This window comes from Aedes albopictus, chromosome 2, assembly GCF_035046485.1.
Source record: "Aedes albopictus strain Foshan chromosome 2, AalbF5, whole genome shotgun sequence".
Taxonomy (NCBI): Eukaryota; Metazoa; Arthropoda; class Insecta; order Diptera; family Culicidae; genus Aedes; species Aedes albopictus.
The window spans coordinates 336270042-336294432 of record NC_085137.1 but is presented as its reverse complement, the minus strand read 5'-3'; the positions used below and the strand labels follow the sequence as shown (position 1 = coordinate 336294432).

The 24391-nt window shown below is 38.2% G+C and overlaps 1 protein-coding gene across 3 annotated transcripts in view; it reads right to left on the bottom strand.

Moving 5' to 3' along the window:
- Positions 1-24391, bottom strand: part of LOC109431649 (sodium- and chloride-dependent neutral and basic amino acid transporter B(0+)) — a 436299-nt gene that overhangs the window by 245803 nt on the left and 166105 nt on the right. For all 3 annotated transcript variants that reach the window (XM_062852590.1, XM_029874567.2, XM_062852591.1), the window contains one exon: positions 13034-13513. In XM_062852590.1, the coding sequence (XP_062708574.1) occupies positions 13034-13513 (480 nt within the window). The remainder of the gene's footprint in view (positions 1-13033; positions 13514-24391) is intronic.

Here is a 24391-nt window from a genome sequence, read left to right as displayed (position 1 = left end):
TATTTGCACCGAATTTCATTGAAAAAATCGATTATTCGTCAACAATGATTTTAATCTTAATTTGAACCATCGTAATCAAAATTTGAACCAATTTTAATCTTAATTTGAACTACTGGCGGCAGCTGCTCGAGCATCTCCCACAACATCCAATTTCGTGCTGAACAATAGAAAAACACATGGATCTGCTAATTCTCATAACTATTTTTCATTAGGCAGTGGAATTTCAACTAAGAATGTTCTAAACTCTTCAGGAACTTGGAAACTAAATTTGGAATTTTTCATCCCCCAAGAGTAAACAAAACAACCACTAGCGCAGTCTGCAGGCCAATACTGGAAGCTCGCCCCCGTTTACTAGTTCAAATTTAGATTACAAATAGTTCAACTTAAGATAACATTCTCCAAGTAAGAATTACTTAAATTTGATAATTTTATGACAAATAATGCGGAATATTATTCGGTTGGTCGATTCTACGATAAATAAGCTTTCATTTAACGTGCTCACATATTGCGCGTGATACAATGCATGAGCTGTACGAGTGCACCGAAAATGTGCTTTCTCTGGGGGGAAATGGATGAAATCACAGTGATTTTTCAATCGCCTGCTTTCCATGACAAAAACGCTTTTTTCAATGCTTTTAAAGTCCATGTTATCAGGTTATATTACGGAAAGCTGCTTGACATCTTTTTCGGGACAATATTTGCCTAAAAAGTACGTCGTTTTAATGAATTTCGAAATGGTTCAAATTAAGATTACAATTTGACTAGTTCTAAGTTTGATTTCTTACCCTACTCTCAATCCCAGATGGAGCTCCTGCAGAAACGTTATAAAAAAAAAACACCTGGAGGAATTCATCAAGGAATTTCATCTCAGAAAAAAAAACTAACGGAGGATTTTTTTTGTGTACTTCTATAAGAAATTCCATAGGAGGAATCCACAGATAAACTTTTGGCGGATTTTTCGGAGCAATTCCTGGAGGAACTTCTGCGAACGTATTAAGAAATGCCAAAATCTAAAGAAATCGATAGAACACTTTGGTTCAATCCGGAAACGACCGGCTTCTCGTTGAAATACCTGGATGAATGAAGTGAAGTACTGATGAAATCCAAACAATGAATTCCTGAAAAAGTCCCTTGAAAAGGAGATCTCCAAAGCAAGGTTGCGACCATTCATTTGCAAAGATTTACATTCATTTGCTATTATCTCAGTTCAGAAGCATGCTATCGAAAAACAATGTATGGATGAATTTACCCTTGTAGTTTTATCTGAAAGTTTGCTGAATAACATTGGGGTCGCACACGCATACCAAAGTCGTGAGCGAGCTGTGAAGGCAACTTTCCACGGCGTGAATGTAATTTACATTCACCGCGTGGAGAGTTGCCTTCACAGCTCTCTCACGACTTGGGTATACGCTTGCGACCCCAATGTTATTCGAAAAACTTTCAGATAAAAATACAAGGTTAAATTCATCCATACATTGTTTTTCGATAGCATGCTTCTGAACTGAGATAATAGCAAATGAATGTAAATCTTTGCAAATGAATGGTCGCAACCTTGCTCCAAGGAATTCATCCCAAGAAATCCCAGGAGAAATTTTCCAAAAACCTGATCTTTCCCTAAGTGAAGGCTGATGACCATGCGGTTAGCGTCACCAAGCGTATAACCATACTATGCCATGAGGTGAGGGTTCGATACCCGCTCCGCGTGATGAAAGTCACAAGAAATGTTTCTTCCTCGTACCCACTTGGTGCTCGTAATGTGACTGAATGTAGCTGAGACGGTGTCCGTGTAATAACCTCCTGTTGATTTTCCATTGAGAACATCTGGAAGATCCCAGAATGAACTGGCGGAAGAATTGTAGAAGAATCGGCAGAAATTTAAAAAGGAACTAGAGGAGTCCTGGAAGCAATTCCTGAAGATTCCGGGATATTCCGGAAGGAGTTCACAGAAGAATCCCGAAAAATAAACTTCTGGAGGAATCCCGGAAGAGTTTCTTGGAAGAATACTGAAAAAAGTTCCGTGAGGAAACCTGAAATGAGGGACGCCAGCGACAGTCTTCCTCAATGGTTTATTTCATACCTCTATTATATTAGGAAGAAGTTCCTGGAGGAAAATCGGAATGAGTTTCCATAGGAATCCTGGAAGCTATTCATGGAGGCATCTCTCAGGAGGTTCATGAAGAAGTCCACGAAGGAGTTGCCGGAGTAATTCAAACAGGAATTCTGAAAGGACTTCTTAAAGGAATCCCATAAGTAATTCTTGAAAGAATCCCAGAAGAAGTTTTTGAATGAAGCAAGGAACAAAGTGTGGGGGTAAACCGGATAAAGTTTTTCGAGGATTCCTGGTAGGATTTCCTAGATGAATCTCAGAAATAATTCCTGAAGAATTTCCAGAAGAAACTCCTGGAGGATACACAGTTCGAGTCACAACACTTGGCACTTTGGGAACACTCGAACTGTTCCCCACCATTTCTATCGAGGTGCTAGGGTCCAAGTATGATCGAATGTAACTCAAAAACCATATCTATTATAATCAAATTTTCCAATCGCAGTGAAACAAGTGCGGTGCAGAACAGAAAACGACATTCCGCCAAGTGATCAACACGAATCTAAAACAAGTTTATTCACATCGATTGAGTAGGGTAATTCGCCAATTGTTGAACGGTTAGTAATGACATTTTGGTTTTCGTTTGTTTTCCGTGCATAATTTCACTTTAGTTGAAAAATATCCAGTGAACGTCTAGATCTACTTATTTCTTATACTGTCCATTGAATGTGTATTCCCTTAAATTCCATTTTCTAAGAGATAACATAACATTTGTATGGGAGGTCTGTAACCCAAATGTTGAACGCTTCCTCATGCTAGCTCATCCTAATGTTGGACGGTTCTCGCTAATTGTTGAACGCTTGAAGCCTTGTTCGTAATTGATGACGTGTAACCCGATATAAACCTATTATTCACCTGTTTTTTTTTTTGGGCACCAAACCCAACATAGACCAATTAGTTATCCGATGTGAGTCCAACAGTGGTCCAACATTTAATAAAATTTGACCCGACTTTGACCCGACATCCGGTATTTTTTCACTCTGGCGGAATTTTTTCAGGGTTTTCCGTGTTTTGTGCTCAGCTAGTCCCAGTTAGTGACAAATCATTTAAATGACAAGGGATCGCTCATTTCAAGAGAGCTCTAGTGGATTGAAATCGTTTTAAACAGGACTAGATGCAAAAATGGCTGCAAAGATTTGATTAGAAGCGAAAGTTACAGAAGAAAAGTACGACTGAAATACTCCTGGAAACCCATGGAACCCACTCAACCCTCAAGAACACTCATGAAACGACCATAAAATCCCTTGAAAACCCGTGAGTTGCTCCTGAACCTCCTGAAACGCCTTGGAATATTCCTGGGACCCCCTTAACACTCTGAATCCCTCTTGAATACCTCTGGAACGCCCTTAAAACCCATTGAAAACCACTGGAACCTTCCTGAAGCCCGCTGTAACATCCCTGGAACACCCTTGAAACCCCATGAATTGCACGGTTAGGAAAAGTGAAAAAAAATCTGGCAGTCATGCTAACATGGTAGGTTATGCAAGTGTTCCACAATTGGATCATGGATGCATAATGATAGTGTGATTAGAAAACACATTTTTTCAAATTAAATTACTATGAAAATGTGATTTTAAACAATTTTAAACTGTTAAGGACATCCTTCCAGTTCTTGTAACTATGGTGTGCCTTTGATATTTGTGGTCGATTTGCCCGCAAAGCTTATTTCGTTACAGCAATTTCTTAACATTAATCTTAAGAATTGTGCAGTTTTCGTGTCATCAGCGATACAAAATTTTCAATCAATATTTTTGACGTGAATGTGTATAATTTTTTAATTAATTTGGAGCAATATCGTGACACACATGTACAGTCAACTCTCCACAACTCGATATCCAAGGGACCATCGAGTAATAGAATTATCGAGTTATAGAACATATGAAGAGAAAAAAAATCTGACGATCAAAAATCTCGAAATTAAGTTTTAAATGCTGTTTTGAGCTGGAAATTCTGTGTTCAATAATTTTACTCCTTGAATTAAAAAAATAACCCTGCACAGTGGTCTGAAAGCCGTATCTGGTTGGACAAAATTGTTCACGCCTAAATTGGATTTTTTAGGGGTATCCGGATTATTCTATAGTCAGATTCTCCACCCAAACATTAGTCGGAATCCAAAATTTCATAATTTTTGGAGTGCGGGAACTATTTTTTAAATGCATTTAAAGTTTGTATGGGAAAATTTTTTTGTTCGGGTCGAACTGTCATTTTATCGATTGAACTGTCATTCTATCGATAAAAATTAAAACTGTTTTGTTATTTTAACCATCATAAAAAGCTATTGGAATCCAATAAAATCACGTTATACTCAGGAAAATGAGCTCTCTCGATTAGGATACAGAAAATAGCAATATTTTATTCACTAAACAACCCAATTATTAGTTTAGGCTGTATGCTGTCTTCGGAAAGGTATCTTCAAAATTATTTTGACAATTTTACAATATTGAAAAGAAGTAAAATTAGGGTGGCCTAGATAATTTTCAAGACAACAATGTTAACCTTCAAGTTTTTCCAAATATATAAATTTGTTTCCCAAATTTCAGAAGAACTTGATTTCAAATAACTTCAAAAACATCAAATAACTGAACTGTAATTCCATCGCTTATGGTTTAGGAGATATTCACAGTTAGAAAAAACCACCGACTTCGGTAATGTTTTACCGAAATCTCAACCGTTAAGTTTGTTTTACAGAAATAATTCGGTAAAGGTAGCAACTTCTACCGAAGTTCGTTAGAGTTTGACAGATAAACGATAACATTTTACCGAAATTTGTTATTTTTTTACAGAATTTCGTTAAAAATCCATTACCGAACGCTCAGCGGTTGAGATTTCGGTAAAAATTACCGAACGTAATTAGCTGCGTTATTCTTTTAAAAAAAGTTAGGATGACACCTAAAAATGAGTTTCTTTAAATAACATTTTATTCGTTGATTGCTCGCAAATACGTTTTTCTGAGTACTTTCAGAGCGTTCAATATTTAGCATGTTTCTCAAAGACAGCAAAGTTCTATATCTTCATTTTTTTTGGTTTTTCGGGGGTTTCTTCTTAAACCGGTTTATTTTCGACACCTAATATTTCAGAATGCTGGAAACAGATTTTCAATCTCTGAATATGAAGTACAATGAAAAAGCTTTTATTTTTATCTTTAAATAATGGAAAAAGTTCTTTGGTTCCAAAAGATTGAATATCTACTTGCACTACTTTCAAATATTTTAAAGTCAAGAAAAGAAGAAAACTACTAATTTTTAAATTAAAGATACACAACTTTTATGTCTTTGGGAAAGATGTAGAATATTTAATGCTCTAAAAGTGCTCAGAATATAGTTTGCACTAGAAATCAGTAAATAAAAAGTTATTGAAAGAAAACCTTTTTTTTATGTCAGCCTCACTTTTTTCATTGAAAATTTAGTCTTGTTCAACCATAAGAGATAGAAATATGATTTTTGTTTCGGAGAAGTTGTTTTGAATTAAGTGCTTTTCAACTTTGGTGCTGTCCAAAAACCAAGTACACTTTTTTCAGGACAACTCAGACCACCCCCTCCCCCTGACCATACACAATTTTCGAAATTGGTGTGGAGCGTTGACTTTGACCAGAACCCCCCCTCCCCCCTAAATGTCCACGTAGTTTATGGACAGGCCCTTTGTAGAATACTGTGGATTGCACTATCTGAAAAAAAAAAACAAACTAAATGTATAGTTGATATCGTGGTTTGTAAAAAAACTGGACCACCCTAACTTTGCAATATAGAAAAAAACACGTGAAAAAATATGAATAAACTTTCGTGAAGACAGCATATAGCAAGAACTATTAATTAGGCGTGAAACTTTTCTTTCAACTTGGTACGGCTCTGGGCCCGTTATGCATGACATATTAAAAAGTAAGAATTTAACACATTTAAAAAATTGTAGTTTTCGTCTTCTCAAGTATTAATCAATTGCAAACTATTTCAAACGGTTTCATAACTATACGTCGCTTATTATGCACTAAGTGTATTGAACATTCAATCTAACATCGAGTTATAGAAGTAAAATTATACATAGCGTGACATCGACCAAAGGAAGCATCGAGTTATAGAAATATCGACTCATGGAGAGTACGGTGTATGGAAATGTGAAGGGACTGACGGATCCATCGAGTTATAAAAAATATCGAGTTGTAGAACATCGAGTTGTGGAGAGTCGACTGTATATGCATCAACATCATACGTTTACGTTGAGCAAAAAATACTTAAGTAAGATTTATAATAAAATTTTCAGAAACTGTTCAACATTTGGGTAGTGTTCAACAATTAGCGAATTACCCTAGTTACATAGATCATAAAAACAACATAATTGTACAACGACCCCCCCCCCCCTTTATCAAAACAAATAGGCCCTGATGAAGATCCTAACCACAGGATCGAAACGTTGGCAATGATCTGAAACAATCAACGCTTTTCTGTGACTGCGTAAAAGAATACTTGGAGGAAACTTAGAAGGAACTTCTGGAAGAATCCCAAAAGGAATCCATTGAGGAAACTTTATAGGAATCTCGGGAGGGCTTCCAGGAGGAATCCTGGATGAAATCTGTTTAGGAATCTTAGAATAAGTTCCTGAAAGAGTCCCAGGGGCAACGTCTGAAGGAATCCAGAATAAACGCGGAAGAATCAAATAAAAAAAAACTTCCTGGGAACCCCAGAAGAAACACCTGGAAACAGTCCCGGAAACAAATGTGGAGAAACTGCGAAGAAATTCCTGGGGAATCCCCGAAAGAGCTTCTGCACGCGAATCATACACTTTGAATTCAATCAAACCTCCTACGAAAAGCTGTCAGCATTTTTTTGTGTCTAAATTATAAACAACAAGTAGACAAATAATTTAGCAACCGCGGCGTGCAGTGCCTTATACTTTTTTTTTTTTTTTATAATCATATTTATTTGGAACACATTCACAGTTATGTACAATACATTTTACAAAACGTTACAAAACTTAAAGCAACATATAATCTAACATAAAATCTAATGCGTCTATAGTCAAATTTTCGGCATCTAAGATAAACTTTATATAAACTATGAACAATTTGAGAGCTTTGTTTTTCGCACTAATGTTGATGTTTTTGAGTTCTGGTAACGAAAAATCCTTATATCTATGTCTTCTACCTGTGATTGTCTCTAGTTTGGGAAGGACATGATTCCATAGATGTCGTATTCGAGAGCATAACGCAAATTTATGTTCTAAATCCTCGTTTGCACTACGACAGTTTTGACAAATCGGGCTCTGCAACCTATTTTGCCGAAACAGCAAAGTAGCGTGAGGTATTTTACCATTGACAAACAAATAAAACAATGATTTTTCTTCTGATGATAAGGTTTTGTTTCGTATGTTGCTCCAAACCCTCTTCCAAGAGACAGTATTATTATCTGTTACTACCTTTGGTGATGTCAACTTTGCTTTGTAGTATTTATGGAGCTCTTTTGCTGATAGATGTTCGATCGTATACTCGGAAAGATATGGAACTTCTTTTGCAATAACTTTGAGACAAGGATATAACGCAGGAATTGCTTGAATGTGAGGTGGATTGCTCAAAAACTGATGGAAAGAGTGCGCGAATGGTAAGTTTTGCTCACATTGCAAAAATCTGTTTACTAACAGTGCCTTACATTTTTGCATCGGCAGATGAAGATTTAAGCCTCCCTTATCAATAGGAAGGGTCAGTTGATCTAAAGCTACTCTTGTAGGATATCTGCCCCAAATAAAATATCCTATTTGTGATGTCATTCTTGCTAGTATAGCATTTGGAACACTTAAAATTGATGCTACAAACCATAACCTGGCGGTAATGAACGTATTTAGTAGGATAACTTTTTGGAGCAGAGAAAGAATCCTAGGTTTATAAAGCCACATTAACCTTGACGTACTCCGAACTACTTCAGTCCAGTTATGTTCGATTGTCTTTTTGAGAGAATTGAAAAAAGTTATGCCTAAGATTTTAACCGAATCGTTAACGTTCAACCATCCATAGTTATTGTAACCATCGCTATTTATTCCTATGTTAACTGCTATCGTTTTATTCAAATTAAGAACCGCTCCTGCGCAAACTCCAAAATCTTCAAAAGTTCTCCTAATAGTTTCCACCTTGCGATCATCGACTATTATTATCGATATGTCGTCTGCGTAGGCAACGACTAGCTCCAAACGATTGTCACAGATTGTTTGCAGCTTCTCTATCAGTGGATGCAAATATATAACAAATAAATGCATGCTCAGGGGGTCACCCTGACGTATAGATCTTTGGACGGGAAAACTCTGAGACAGATGTCCATTTATAAGGAGTCGTGAGCACGAGTTTTGCATGATTCGTTCTAACAATCCGATCAGGTCATCGTTAAAACGAATTTCCCTCATAACGTTTAATAGGTACCGTTGATCCACACGATCAAACGCGTGATCTAGGTCGAAAGATATAAGCCTGCCTGTCTTGCGCTTGCAATTAAGTTCGACAATTTTGTCTTTGATTCCTAAAACCGCCTCAAAGATATTTTTACCATTATTGGAACATTTCTGATTTTCATTCAAAACGTGATTATTTATCATTATTTTCTCCAAGCGTGCTTTTAGAATTCGAGCTAGTAGTTTATAGTCACAGTTTAGTAACGTGATAGGCCTAAAAGATTTAATCGATGAATGGTCGGAGTTTTTCTTGCACAGGACAATTACTCCTTCCAAAAACTCTGGAGGTAAGTTCCCCTGAATCGCCTCATTCAAAATCAAGTTCAACTGTCGATGAATGATGTCAAAAGCTTTAACGTAAAATTCTTTAGGTATTCCATCACTTCCCGGCGATTTCTTAGCCGCCGCGGACTGAATGGAGAAGAAAATTTCTTCCGTAGTAATTTCGTTCATCGCATGGTTATTAGCCTCACAGTTAATGTCAATTGTTCGATTGCTGGGAAAATTTGTGTTTGGTTCATGATTCTGGGCAGTATAAAGCTGATTAAAATAGTTAAAAACATGTCCTTCAATTTCAGCGGCATTCCGCAAAACTCTACCATTATGTGAAATTTCAGTGATAGTACTATTCTTTTTCCGTCTAGCTCGGTCAGCCAACTGGAAGGTTGAGAGTTTTTCCCCGGATATAATCTTATCATTGAGCCTCTCAAAGGTTTGCGAAAAGTGGTTTTGCAACAAAAGCATTTTACCTTTGATTTGGTTAATTTCTGCTGTTCCCCTTGGATTTTGATAGAGATTATCATAAGCTATTCTAAGCTGACGGTACAACATTTCATTCTCAGCATGAAACCTTCGAAAAGTTTCGTTTGTTTTCCACCGAAAAAAAGTTCTTATTTTCGGTTTGGCAAAAGCCACCCACCACGATATCCAACTATTGTAATTTCTACGTTCGCGAAGCCAACGGTTCCATTTGATTTCGAATTCTTGCATGTTATCTTCGGTTAAAACATGAGCACGTATTGACCAATACCCGTTTCCACAAGATCGGCCTTGATTTGGCAAGCAACAACGAATTTTGTAAGGTTTATGATCTGAGAACGATGTTACATAAAATTCCGCTGTTCGTAGCGGTGCTACCAATGATTCAGTGATGTACAAGCGATCAATACGAGATGCACAGTTTGGTCGAATAAAACTGTACTGAATTTGATTTGGTTTAAGCAGATCCCACGTATCTTTAAGATTCAAATTACTAAGTAGTGTGCCCAAAGCCGGACTGAAGTTACTCGAGCCAGTTGAATCCTTGTGGGAAACAACACAATTAAAATCACCACCCAACACCAAATGTTCGGAAGTCGACTGTAAATAAAATGGTAAAATATTCTGAAAGAAGTTTTCCCTACTAGCGTAATTCGCTGTTCCCGATGGAGCATAAACATTGACAATCTTAACCCCACCATCCAAGGTAACTGATATTACTCGACTATCTATGCTTCGTTGAACATTTGAGAACGACATGTGAGATTTCAAGGCTATCGCCGTGCCACGTTTTTGGTTGTCAACGTTCGTTATTACATTGAAACCCGGAATAGCAAGGTATGGACTCTCAACTTCCTGCAACAAGACTATATCTAAATCTACCGATCTAATGAACGTGCGTAAGGATTGTATCTTGGTGTTGTTCGAAATTGCGTTAGTATTGATACTGGCTATGTTGTAGCTATGATTGAGATTGCTCATCGCTCTCCTATTTACCTACTCTCTGCTTCTTTGAACGATCCCGACCTTTCGTAACAGTGATAAACTGTTGATCTGATGAGCTGTCGTATGAGTTAGCATCACTATCCGATATTTCCATTGAACAATTAGCATCACCGGTACCACCACAAATAACGTCCAGTGGTTTTTTGAACGATCCGGTTGGACTAACATCAGTTCTTACCGGTGTAGGGGTAATCATTGTCGATACCTCTCTCGCTTTTGAAGAATTTCTGCTCCGGCTTCGTCGATCCTTCGGTTGTTTTTGTTTCTCGGTTGTCGATTCCGCGCTCACCTGCTCAGCCCAGCTCTCTCCCTTGAGAGCATTGCTGAGTTCCGGAACGTTCGGCTGATCGTTACTTCCTTGCTGAGAGGCACTCACAACCTCCACTGGTGCTTCTTCCGACGATGTGGCCTTTTCGCTCGCATGATCTGTGATCTCCATGATGTTCTCTTCGTTGGCTGCCGTAACGATCGATGTACTACCTTCATCAGCAGCTTTTCGGTTGTGTTCGTTGAGGTCTACGAAGTTCATGGCCAATGGATCCTGCTCGGGGGGTGGTGCGCTAAGCACCCCTGCGTACCCTTCAGGTTTCTGGCGATTTGAGTTTAGCCTTGCATTGAGATCGGTTTTTTGACCGATTAGTTTTTTGTTTTCTACGCATGAAATGCCCGTGTGTATGGCATTCATACAATGTTTGCATGTCTGTGGTTGACCTCTGTAGGTGATTAGTGTTTGTTCTCCCTGTATCGTTACGAACGACTTGATGTGTCTTCGTAGTATCATTTTGGCTACTCGTACTCCCGATGGTCTGCTTTTGAATGTGTAAATGTCTCCCCACATCTGTTCCTGAAGGTTGATGATTTCGCCGTATTGTTTGAGGTACGCAACAATGTCGTCGTTCCGGATGTTTTCAGAGAGGTCGTGGATCTTAACCTCCACTCCTCCATCCTCCATCACCAATTTGACTCTGACTTTGGTTTTGTTGATGATAATCTCGTGTTTGCCGTTATGTTGATCCACAGTATCCTGTGCAATCTTGAGGGTAGAACATTTGACATGAACACAGTTCTGCACATGATTCATCTGCAGTCTGACCACCTGCTCCAGCTTCAAACATAGGGCATTGTGCACGAATAAGTGCAGATCCTCAAACGATGGACGCTTCGGAAAGTTTGTCAGGTCGATCCTGAATGTATTTTCTCTGGGTTTCACCTGTGCCATGTTGCGTTGTGCATTCGCAGATGCAGTTCACAAAATATGTCGCCAGACAACACTGACGCGGAAGAATCGAAGCTTGCTACACACTAGGTGTACACTACTGCTCAACGAACGACGACTCTCTCTCAGAGCGAAGATTTTGCGTCTTGACGCACCGAACGCTCGATGCAAACTTTATACTCACAGGACCCCGTGACGTTTGACTGATAAAAAGTGACAGATATTTTCTCAATTGTCAAACAGTGTAAAACTATGTGTAATGGGTACTCACTGGTCTCTAATTAGAAATTCAAAGCATATTATGTGGAAGTGTCTATCAGATTCTTAGCAATCAAAATCTATGGAATGGCGATTTTTTTGGACAACCCCTTTTAAAAGTGATTGATCAAATTAATTAAAGATATCTGATTACACCTTTGAAGAACTTGAAACAGAAGATTTCGAAAAACATTTATGGTATTTCAATGCAACGTAATAAAAAATATCCAGGAAGAATGCTAAATAAATCATTACGAAGCACCTTAGAAAATGGATTACAATTTTCTAAAGCAATTCTGGTAGAAACCTGTCCAAATTTTAAAAATGTTCTCCCATTCTCAAGTTCACCCCCATATTACGATTGGCATCCAAAAAGGAGCAACTAGTCCAAAATTCAGCAAAGTTCATTGAAATTAAGAGGTGCATCAAATCCATTTTGTGTTTTGGTGAACTTTTAGCAAACAAGTATATCTTTCAATTTGTACTGAAAAAAAATAATTTTCGACAAGTTTTTGTGTAGTTATGATTTTTGAAAATCTGAGATTGGTAAAACTCGAGTCTACGTAGTTTATGGACAGAGCCAAAATAGTCTAAAAATATAAAATGGATTTGATGTGCCTCTTATAGTTCTAATGGATTTGACTGAAATTTTGACCAGTAAGCAACTTTTTGGGTGCCAATCAAAATATGGGAGTGGACTTGAGAATTAGAGAACTTTTTTGAAAAAAAAAAAAAAAACGGACAGGCCCAATGCACAGGTAGTGTGAATTCGGTGATGTATGATCAAGTGGCGTTGTTAATCCTGAACATTGAAATTCTACGCATTTTTCTTGATTTAAACTTTACAATTAGAACTACCTACGGAGATTCTTTGATGATAACATCAGCCTATTCTCGTAAATATGGATCTGAGTCACTTGCAACGCAATGAAAAAAGTTCATTCTCATTATGCATCCACATTGCCGTATGCATCATTTCCAGGCCATAGTTTGTCTTATAATAACTCACTCAACAAAAGGAAGGCAATCCAAACAGAAGGCAGTGGCATGAAGTGGCAGCGCTAATTAAGTGCACATTATCACACTGATTGCGGAAAACGACAACAACACTGATTGACACATAAGGAAGCATCATATGAGCTGTTTCAGAGGAATGGTACATAATAAAAAAAAACTGTGTTGTTCTTCCATTACCAAAGATGATATTGTTCTGAGTTCTGATAGGCCTCTTATCACGAAAGTAAATCGTTGGCATAGTGACTCACCTGTTTGTTTGTGTGATCATCGCTGTCGGCGGCGACGTTGGTCTGCGAGGTGACTTTGGTCGACAGGAGTTTGACGGTGGACCCGTTGTGCATGACACTGGTATTGTTGGCATTGGTCGGCGAGGACAGGTACCGCAGGTCGCTGGCCGTCGGAATTCCGGCCGTGGTCGTACTGGCATTGTTATCGGTAATACTGCTCCCGCTGTGATTACTGTTGGCAATGGTGTTACTGGTGTAGTTGTTGAACGCCGTGTGGGTGGTCCAGATCGGGGTCGAAGCCGTCGCAGCGTACGACTGCTTCCGGAGGTGGGCGGCCCGGTCGATGGTTAGCGTTTGACCCGGTTTGCCGAACCCAATGCTGCCCAGAACACCCTCGGCGGATTTTTTACGCTCCGATGTAAATGAAATGGTACCATCGGAAAAGCGGTGGAATGTCAGATTCTCGTCCGACAAAAAGGACATGGACGTCACGCTCGATATCTGTGTGGATAAGAATGATAGATAAAATGGAATTACTATTTAATAAATTTAATATAACCAGGATCAGATATGGCACGAGTTGGTTATTGCGTGGGGGCAATGACCGGGGCCCTATTTTTATGGGTTTCTATTAAAGCACTTGATGCATCTCTTGAATTGATTTCTATTATGTGGCGTGTTAAGTTTCTTTAAAAAAAAAACTGGTATGTGAATTTGAAGTAGTCGGTTTTGTGGAATTACTAAGCAGTTGCATCGGATATCCAAGAGGAAATCTTTGTATGTGTTTTGGAATAAATTGTTAGTGAATTTTTCACGGAATCCAAAACTATGTAGAATGAAAACTCCTAAAATGGCTGCTGAAAATTATTTTGAAACAAAAATAAAATCAGTCAGGGTTTTTACGTGATTTTTATTTACGCAACCGCATTTTTGCATGCGAGAAATTGTGAGACTTTTTTCACGCCTTTTTTTATTCTGAATTGGGTATTTTTTAAATGATATGTATCCTCGCGTAAAAAAAAACCTTACTGTATTTTGACTGTAGAACTGGCAACACTGTCCCGATTTTAATAACACTTGGACAGTGTAAAATTGTTGTGTTAAACTGTTTTCAGCGGTGAAAATTTCAGCCATTTTTGTTGAATACTTTCGAAGTTAGAGCAGTTTGAATTTCACTATACCAAAAACCACATCTGCTTATTGTTGGTTCTACCCCATTACCCCGAATGCCACTACCCCGAACGCCATTACCCCGAACGCCACTACCCCGAAAATCATTACCCCGAATAGGCCATTACCCCGAAAGCCGTTACCCCGAATGGGCCATTACCCCGAACGCCACTACCCCGAATGGGCCACTACCCCGAACGCTATTACCCCGAAAGCATATTTTTAGATGGGTTATTCTGATGATGGGTATTTTATATTTTTATTAATTTAATAACATTACTGACAGCTTTAATACCAGAAGATATCATTGTAAAGAATAACCTTGAACAAAATAATGGAATAATACGTATTAGAGATGATCTTCTATGAGATAGAGCTGTCAGCATAGGTCCTTCAAATACTGGCTATCGATATTGGCTCATTAGGCCGAAAAGACATTTGGCCAAAGTATCACTAATAAGTCTAATGATCATTAGGCGAGATCAAATAATACAAATTGCAAATTAGTCCCGGAAAGAACATTTCATAGTTAGAAAAAGAAAAAAATATTTTAAGGAGGAATAGACTATTTGGTAATAAAACTCTATAACAGTGTAACTTAAAAAAAAAACATTCCTTAAATGTAAAAAAAAACTGCTTGATACGTTGGCCGCCAATAAGGTCTGCAAGGACATAACTAGAAAGAACAGCACATAAAATGAAGAAGGGCAAATTTCCTATGGGACCATTCATAAACTACGTAGACCGAATTTTGGTCACCTCGGTCCTCTCCCCCTCCTCATCGTAGAATTTTAAAAGACAATTACACCGTCTTCGGCCAGAGGCCGCACAGACTGTACATTACTAACATTAGACAGTGGACTACACGTATAACACTCAGTGGCCCAGTGGAGTATTTTCTGTTTTGACGAAAAGTTTTCCTCGACCGGAGCGGGAATCGAACCCACACTCCGAGGCATGCGAGATACCTAAACGACTAACGCCGCTAACCGCTCGGCCACGAAGTCCACGATTTGCTCATACAAAAATTTGTAAATTTGCATAGAGCTTAGAATTCGGATAGACCCTCTCCTACTTACATAGTTTATGCACGGCCCCTATGCATAAATCTGCAAAGGGCAACATGACTACCAAACAACTCTGTAACAATATAAGTCGAAAGAACAATATAAGTCGAATAGTTGGGCTTAAAAGAAGGAAAAACACCAGATGGAATTAATAGAGATATGTCGCCAATCAACCCGGTAACGTCGTAACTAGAAAGAACAGCCTATAAATTGAAGAAGGGCAAATCTCATATACAGTAACCAGCTTTCACTCCCAGTAAACTATATAAGTGCAGCTAGAAGAGCTGCCTTTCATAAAAAGAAAAGCTACAGTTTAGTCGTCAGAAAAAAATAGTTAATTTGGTCCAACGATGCTGGATCTACCTTGCTAAGTGAACTGAACTGAATATCTGAAATCCAGTCCAGTACTACAATCTTGAAAAAAATATTCAGAAAACATTTTTAAAGCTTGATGTTCTGGAAACTGATCATCAAAATCAAAAGAAAATCAAAAGAAATCTAGTTGCCAGTTTGGCCGCAAGTCAATTCTGAAAAAAATTACATGAAAGAACAGCCCATTATTCAAAGAAGAACAAATCCGCTATGGAGTTAGTTATTCGTCTGCAAATAAACTACGTAACACTCAAACTCGAAAGAACAGCTTCTGATGAAAAGAAGGAAACATTTCTATAAAGAAATTAACAGTTTGGCTACCAAACAACTTTGCAATAGTACACGGTTGGAAACTGCAAACTCCAAACGAACAGCCTATTTTTAAAAGAAGGCAAATATTTGAAGAGGTGTAGTTTGATAACCAGCACAATCGTTTGCCACCAGTTTACAATCGTGCTTGAGGCCAGAAGGGAAAATGCCAGTTTGGAATACTTGTAGTTTTTATAGCCATAGCTATAAGTTCAAAAGTGCAGCTAGTTTAAAATATGGAAAATTTGTCTTTACTTGTCTTTTTAATTTCATTGCGTTTGCTGCTTTCGTTTTCACGAACCTTACTTTTGCATGAGCATGAGCATGAGCATGAGATGACCGTACAATTCGTAGTTGCTACTCCGTTACTGACCAGAACAGCCAACATTGCACAGGGAACCAAATGGATGGGGCCTGGGTGTAGCTTTCCATCCTCAATGTGCAATTTTGAAGGTTCAAAACTTTATATTGTCAGTACCGGCGCCGGCCACGTCCTTACGGTCATCGAGGAAGGGAAGGAATGTTGGTGTGACATCCGTTGCTACTAGAGACCGTGTGTACCTCCGCATCCCCACGGTTGTCACAGGAAGGACGTTTGTTAGTGGGAAGGGAAGGGAAGGGATAGAAAGTTACATAGATCTGGATTCACATTGGTAGGTGATGTGAGCTATGCAACCCTTGATATGATTTAGTCTTCCGCCAGCCGGCTGTCAGAAGAATACAATAATTTTATTGTATGTTTGTGTATTAAATTTAATTATATACCGGGTATGAATATTTTTTAAACCACGCTTATGTCGGATCAACTCGTAATAACGCACGTTTTAAGCTTATCGTTTCTCAGTCAGAAAATAAACTGTATGCAATTCCGTTTAGTGTTACTGCCAATGCTCAAAAACCGAAACCCGCACCGTAGCTTTACGAGAAAACTGGACAACTAAACAACTAGAATCGTTGCTTTTGAGTTTCATCTATTGGTATTATTTTTTTTGCGTTCCCGTGTTAATAGGATTGCGGATAATAAAACCGTTGTACATATTTATTATCCGCGAATGTTCGCAACGCGTAATATAAGTTGAAGGTGTGATGAACAAATGTAAATGTTCGAAAAAAAAACGAAATTATAGAACTCGGCACGAATAAATCGACGCGGAAAACGTGGTCTACTTGTCACTGTATCGTACGGTAATCTTGACCTTTCTAAAGAGATACTTCGCCGTTTTGATCGCTGATTGCCTGCTTGTAAATCTGAAATAGAAAAAAGTATTAGATTGTGATACGTTCTCCACTGTCATATTTTTGTAAATTGTTATTTATAAATAGTTTAAATTTACCTCCATCCCTCTGAAACAAACGGTATATTAGCAGTGAAAAATAAATAGAATAAAAATAAATAAATAAATAGTGTAAAAAAGTACACCAAATCTTGATCCTGGAATGTTCCTGCATTTAAATAAACCAGGCTGGAAAATAGCAAGATCAAAACTTGAAATGGTAGATCTTACACCGTAACGCACCATTCTAAGGTGATCTACCCACGTTACGGGGAGAACCTTACTTTTGCATGAAGCACAAAATACGGAAACCTATGGGAAACGGAACCTATCTTAAACAATGTGCTCCCATTGTCATGCTATCTAAAACGAAAAGAGCTATTTGATTTGTGTTTTTTATAGTTTTTTTACTCGTTACAAAAAGAAAACGGAAAAAATCGGTACCAAAATCGTCTGTTTAAGAACAGAATTAACATAGGGGCATAGGATGGAGAAGAGTATTCATACCTACACTAGTTACTGATTACCCTTTTCTAACTTATAACCACCTTCACTAATCGGTCACCACTTTTTTGGTGATCTCCTGAACGATTCGGGGTAATGGTTCTTTCGGGGTAGTGGCTTTCGGGGTAATGGCTTTCGGGGAAATGACTTTCGGGGTAATGACCCATTCGGGGTAATGACTTTCGGGGTAGTGGCCTATTCGGGGTAATGGCATTCGGGGTAGTGGCGTTCGGGGTAATGGCGTTCGGGGTAATGGGGTGGAGCCTTCGCAACACAAGCGATCAAACTACTGTACGGAACAAAAATGTCGAATGAATGCGCTTGACCCAAGGCTTGACCACGATTGCTTCTTCGGGAGATGGTTCGGTTTTTGTTATTCCTGTCTTTCCCATAAAGAGAGCTGTTTTGGATAAATGTATGTGTCGTAATCGATATTTCACACAAGAATAAACTAATATTATAGCAATCCTAATCAAAATTGGCTGAAATCTTGCGAAAAGCTGGAATTAGACAAATGTCATCGTGTCAGACGACGTTGATTTGATCCACTTTTTTGTTTATTCACAGTTAAAAAATTCGTGTAAATTTGCATTGATTTCGATGCACATATTTGGAGCATCAAAATAAACTCAAAATTAAATCACATTTCAAATTTACACGACCAGAGTAGATAGCCAGACGTGTAAATTTACACGTCGATGAATAATACACTCAGCATAGCCTGAGATCTTTTTTGTTTTGTTCCGTTTTCCTCTCATTCCCACTGATTGAAGATTTTCTGCCAGCTGTGGGAAAATAAACACAAAACAGTTCGGAGCCACGTATGGTAATTTTATTGATCTTCTTGCTATGATTGCGCAGGGTAACATGCCTATGAGATATCCATAATTAACTTCAATTAGTTTTATAAATTAGACTAGGACACCTCTATAAAATCGATCACTTTTCACCGCTGTATCCACTGCTTCCGACGGGCAAGATGCGGGAGGTCTGGGAAATATATCCACAATTCTACAAAATTCAAAGATTGCTCACCTGTAGGCACATCGAAATGAGCTATAGATTTGGTTTGTCTCTATATAGTGGGTTTCTGCACACTTTCCGTACGTTTAAATCTGCAAAAACTGCGTTAAGATAGATTACAAAATAAATTTAGCAAACCTAACTGGACTGCGTCGGCCATGCTTGTTGTTTTTCTAATAATGCCATTGTATTTTTACACGATCGTTTAAATCTAGAGTTTAATTGATAGAAAATCGAATGCGTTTCGCTACAATATTCCAAGATCACTGGAAAAATACATCATGCTGTAAAAATGTGTGAATAAGGATTCAAAATCACACATTTTTCCATGTGCATTGAAATGAACTCAATTTTAAATCAAATTTGTATTTCAACTCGTGTAAGTTCACAACGTTTATAATTTACATGTCGTTTAAAATTCAACATTTTTTTCTGTGTTGATCTTCGTTCTGCCGCTCGTGTTGTGTGTAAGAGGTAGCGGTCGCGCTCGAATGAAACAAAGCAAGCTGACACCCGACCGCGGCAACGAAACGAAGGTAATGAAAAGTGTCGAATGTTTACAAGCCTGATTGTGACATAATGAATAGTACAACATATGGCTATATCTTTCTAACGGTTGGATTAAATTGAATGAACTTTCGACATAATAACTCTACCCAGTGAAGAGAATTGTCAGACAAAGAGGCACAAAACAAGTAACAAAGAAGGCGCGACGATTACTCCTTATTTCTCCTGGTAACAGATAATGACATGATCTCGAAGATTTTTGTTGCAGACCAAACGGATGCTGAATTTGTTGCGTACTTTTCAACTTGTGAATAATCGATTAAGGAGTGTATCGTAAAGTAGTTGAAAATGTTTACAATAGCATCAAAAATAGTTTAATACAACTTTTAAGTAATATTATTTTTGGAGATACTGTATAAATCCTTCAAAAAATAAATGACTTTAATGATTTTCTAAAAATGTTCTTTCAACTAGGTTTTTAACCTAGATTACTGAACACATGTTTTTAAATTTTTGCACACCTTCTTAAAAATTGAAATTGCGAAAAAGGTTCGATAATGTTCGAAAATTGTTAACTTTTTTGAGCAAATATAATAAGCTCCAGAATCCTCATGATATAGGCAAATTATTTTTTTCAAGAAAAATCTCCACTGCATTTAAGCACAATTCTTAAAAATGAAAAAAGGCCATTTTTGAGGAACCCCTTTTTTATATGCTCCACCAAACCATGTTCACGCAAATAAAAAATACATAAAATGAAAAATTCGCATTTTTTCAAATAGGGTATGTTTTTTATTTTATGGACGAGTAAGTTAGAGCAAAAAATGGAAATATATAACCTTTTAAGATATTAAAAGCAGAGCTTCAAAGTTTAACCAAAAAAAATACATTTTTTGGAATGGACCATTTTGTAGATATAGGAGATTTTTCTATCGAAAATATGAATTTTAAAAGTCGGTGTTGAATGATATGTTATGTGTACATAACTGTTAACAAGCATCAATATTTTCCAGATTTTTTATCGTACAAATTTTATTCATTACACATTTTTGAAATGATGAAAAACCTTAACAAAATTGCATTTTGTGCAGATTTTTATTTTGTGAGGAGTATTCATTTAACCATATTTTCAATAATACTTAACATTTTCCAAATTTTTCCAAGCTGTTCTAAACTCAACTATATTGTGAAGATTTCATAGAAGAACCGAAATGAAAAGACCAACCTAGCTTCGAGATAGAGCATCCTGATCATTTTCAAATACTTTCCGATACACTCCTTATTAGCAACCCAAAGTCGAAACTATTTGATGATAGATCTTAATCAGAGTTGAAGTGTTTACCGGCTCGAAGTTACCGTTCGAGAATCGCAGTGCAAGGCTTGAAAATCTCTAAGCTCGTGGTGTACGATGTTTATCCTAGTATTTTCAAGTTGGGACAAACTTATGTCGCATTGGGTGGATTGTCGCAACAAATACAGGTTGCGACATTGTCATTATTGTTGCGCGATGGTTGAATTTTGATTCACTGCTTCTACCTATAATGTACTGTACGGTTGCATGCAGTGCTGAAAATATCATTTTGACATATCTAGGTTCAACCACCTGCAGATCGTTTTAGAGGCTGAACCTGGGAATGTAGTGTATGAGAGGCTTGTGCCGCTGGACCGGCTCTACAAGAAAGTCACGGAATACCCGTTTTTGGGTATTTCAGGTGGATGCCACGGGATGCCACGGCCACGGGGATATTCATGGTGAATATCAATTGGCATTTTTCGAAGTTAGTCCGTGACATTTGCCTTAAATATTCGAAAAAGATGGGGTTTCCGTGACTTACTTGTAGAACTGGTCTAGACGCACATGTTTTTCATGCATAGTTTTCCCAGGTTCAGCTTCTATAATGAGCTGTGGGTGGTTGAATGTGAATATGGTGGAATGATATTTTCAGCACTGGCTGCATGGATAATACCGCTTGATCTATGCAACTATCAATCCCTTCCTACTAACAGTAGTACATACAACCTCTAGTAGCAACGTTTGTCAAACTAACATTCCTTCCCTTCCCCGGTTGACCGTAAGGACGTGGCCAGCGCCGTTATTGACCCAATAAAGATTGAGCTCTCGAAACGTGTACATTGAGGATGGTGGCAAATCCCAAGCCCCAAGCAGTTTCGCTAGCTCAGCCCAATCACGGAATTGCAACTACGAAGTGTTGGTCAGCAATGCTTATGCTCTAGTACCGTCAGAAGTTGCTAAGAAGGCTATCCGAGTATATAAGCTTTTTAAATTATTTTTCAAACATGAAGCTGCTCGGAAGGATACAGAGCAACCTCTGCTTAGGTCATGAAGTATCATTTTATCCAAAAATTGGGTTACTGGGTAAACTTAAATTTACGCTTGAACCCGGATCATTCGTTCACTTGAGTTGAAAAGTCGTCACGACATCGGGCAGTGATAGTCACATAGTACGATTGAAATCCGCTTTTATCTGTTCTCCGCGGCATCATTAACGCGGTAACGGGCTGAACAAAAATAAAGCTCTTTTTGATCACTGCACGTTTGAACGGATCACAAACTGAGAAAACCCATCTGAGGCGGCAGATGTGCTTCAGCGGCGCGGCGCATCGTCACGCTTTGACTTGACCGATGCGATAGGGAGGCGGTCGGTAGATCGATCGATGGATCGGTAAATTGAAAGGTGTTAATTTTATCTTCGTCCACTAAATTGACTTACGCTGATGATCCCAGATGCAAGCAGTAGCCCGTTGTCGGCTGCAGGGTGATGAATATGATTTGAAAATTAGACAGACTAGCAAGGTAACCCCCAGCTGGTGGTTATTTCAGAGGTGGTTGTGGCTGTCGAGACGTTATGCAATTCGGCGGCGATGCTTTGACGAGCGCTCTGGTGCTACTGTGTTAGTAAGGCCCTGTGACCTGTCGAGATAATGAGCAATTGTCGCACGGTGATGACGAGAAGTAAAACTGCTCGGCAGGTATGACCCACTTTCGAGGTCCATGGAATCCATTGCTTTGTTCTTGGTAAACTTAAGTTTGGTTTCGAGACTTACTATGGATGATGATGGCAACGTTATACTAAAATAAGGATGAGTAGGATATCCCAAGTAACAAATTTAATTTTATAATGCTTTTGAAGTATTCTTCAACACCTGTTTATTAAAACCATGCATAAACCAAATTGCTCTGCAACACGTCATCAACTCAACCATAAACCCGCCATAAGATCAAAGAGGCCCATCCTAAGATGCTCTTGTAGAATTGTTTTTTAAATTTCTCTTAAAACTTGTTGTACTTCCCAAGTTGTCCTCAAGGCGAATTGCTCTCTCCTTGTAGAATTCTTCAAGTGCACGATAAAACGATAATAAATTTGTCAATGTTCTTGCTGATGCAGCTCTTATGTCGACAGAAAAGTTTGGTGAATTAAATTGAAATTAAAAACACAATGAAAATGACACATTATTGTAAAGGGGATTAATTTATTACACAAATTGGAAATATTTCCGGGGTGTAACAAGGAAGCTAAATGCCAAGCAAAATTCATCGTATATATGTTGCAAGATACTTCCAAAAATTGCAACGCGCTTCCATTATAATGCACTAATAAAATATTTAAAAATATTATTCCTGGTCATGCGAACATTGCTCATGAGTTTTCTCAACATGGCTTCCATTGAAATCTAGGCCGGTGGTCGGTCCATCATGGATGGTTTTAATCAACATCACCATAAGATCGTCTTAAATTTCTTTCAACTCATACCAGAGCTAAAAGCATAACTCAAGAATACTAGGATTTATAACGTTCTCAATGCAGCCTGGTTGGCCTCCATCAAGAACATCTTAAATTTATTTCATCTTATGCAAGGGTAAGAAGTGTTACTCAAAACTACTTAGGTTTATAACGTTCTTGATGTAGGTTTATGCAAACTCCGCCGAGAACGTCATAAATCATGTACGCCAAATTGTAAACAAACAATAAATTATCGCTCCGCGGTGGATTTTCTGAATCCGTTGCCAACCAGGCAGACCTTTTTGATAACCAGCCTTGATGCGGTGCAGTGCCTCATTCCTCCGGTCAGCACTTATAACAGGTAAGTAGTTGTTGATTTTGAAGATCGATGATTGGAACCCCTATTACACGGGAATCGACGTCCTGGATGACCATACCCACCTCATTTCGGATGCTGCTACCGGAGGAACTTGGCACTGCACCGCGTCGCGGTTGGGTTTCCGGGTAGGTGTTCTTGATTGGCAGCAATAATGAAACGAGAATCAAAATTGGATGCTTGAGTTTTTTTTCTTGTATTTTTCATGTACCAAACTGTTCTCATGCGAGAACAGTTGCTCTTGATCAAGAACGGATGATTGAAGATAACTACAAGAACCTTATAAAACTGAAAATAAGTTCAACAGTTCTTGTTGTGTTTATGGTTTTATAAACTAAACCTCAAGTATTCTTGGAGGGGTTTTTAAAACTACATATTGACGAAGAATAGTTGTGCTCAGCTGAAACTCCGATAAAATTAACTAGAATTAGCAATGTTCCGATAAATCTATCATAAAAACAAATAAAACCAAATAGAATTAGGATTGTGGTGATAGTTTAGAAATTTACTACTTTCCTAAGCGTGTGGTGCAAACATGAAAAAATCCCCTAAGTAAAACTCAATAAACAACACACGTTACTCGGAATTTCATTTCAGATCAACCTCAAAACCATACCTAGTTGATAAGTATTATAACGAAAATAATACAGTAGCGTTCTAACCGCAGAGTAGACAACATCAATTCGAACGATATCCAATAAAATACAATTTCACACTTGTTACGAATCGCTTTCCATTCGAGTAAGTCCAATTAAACTGCAATTCCAAGTTGTCTTCCGATTTCCCATTACTCCCCCTAGACTCTTAGACTCTAGAGAGTATGAGGCTATGATGTACCTTTCCGTCGTATCGGATACATCTCGACAGAGAGTGGAAACGAAACGTAACATACAAGCAATAACGACTTCTTATGCGAACAACGACACATGTTGATTCAAGTGCTTTCCTCCTGTATATACCTGCTAAAGTGGCTGGTGGATGGTGCCACTTCATTTCCGAGCAATGCCGCCGGTAGTCGGTGCACAGTGTGTTAT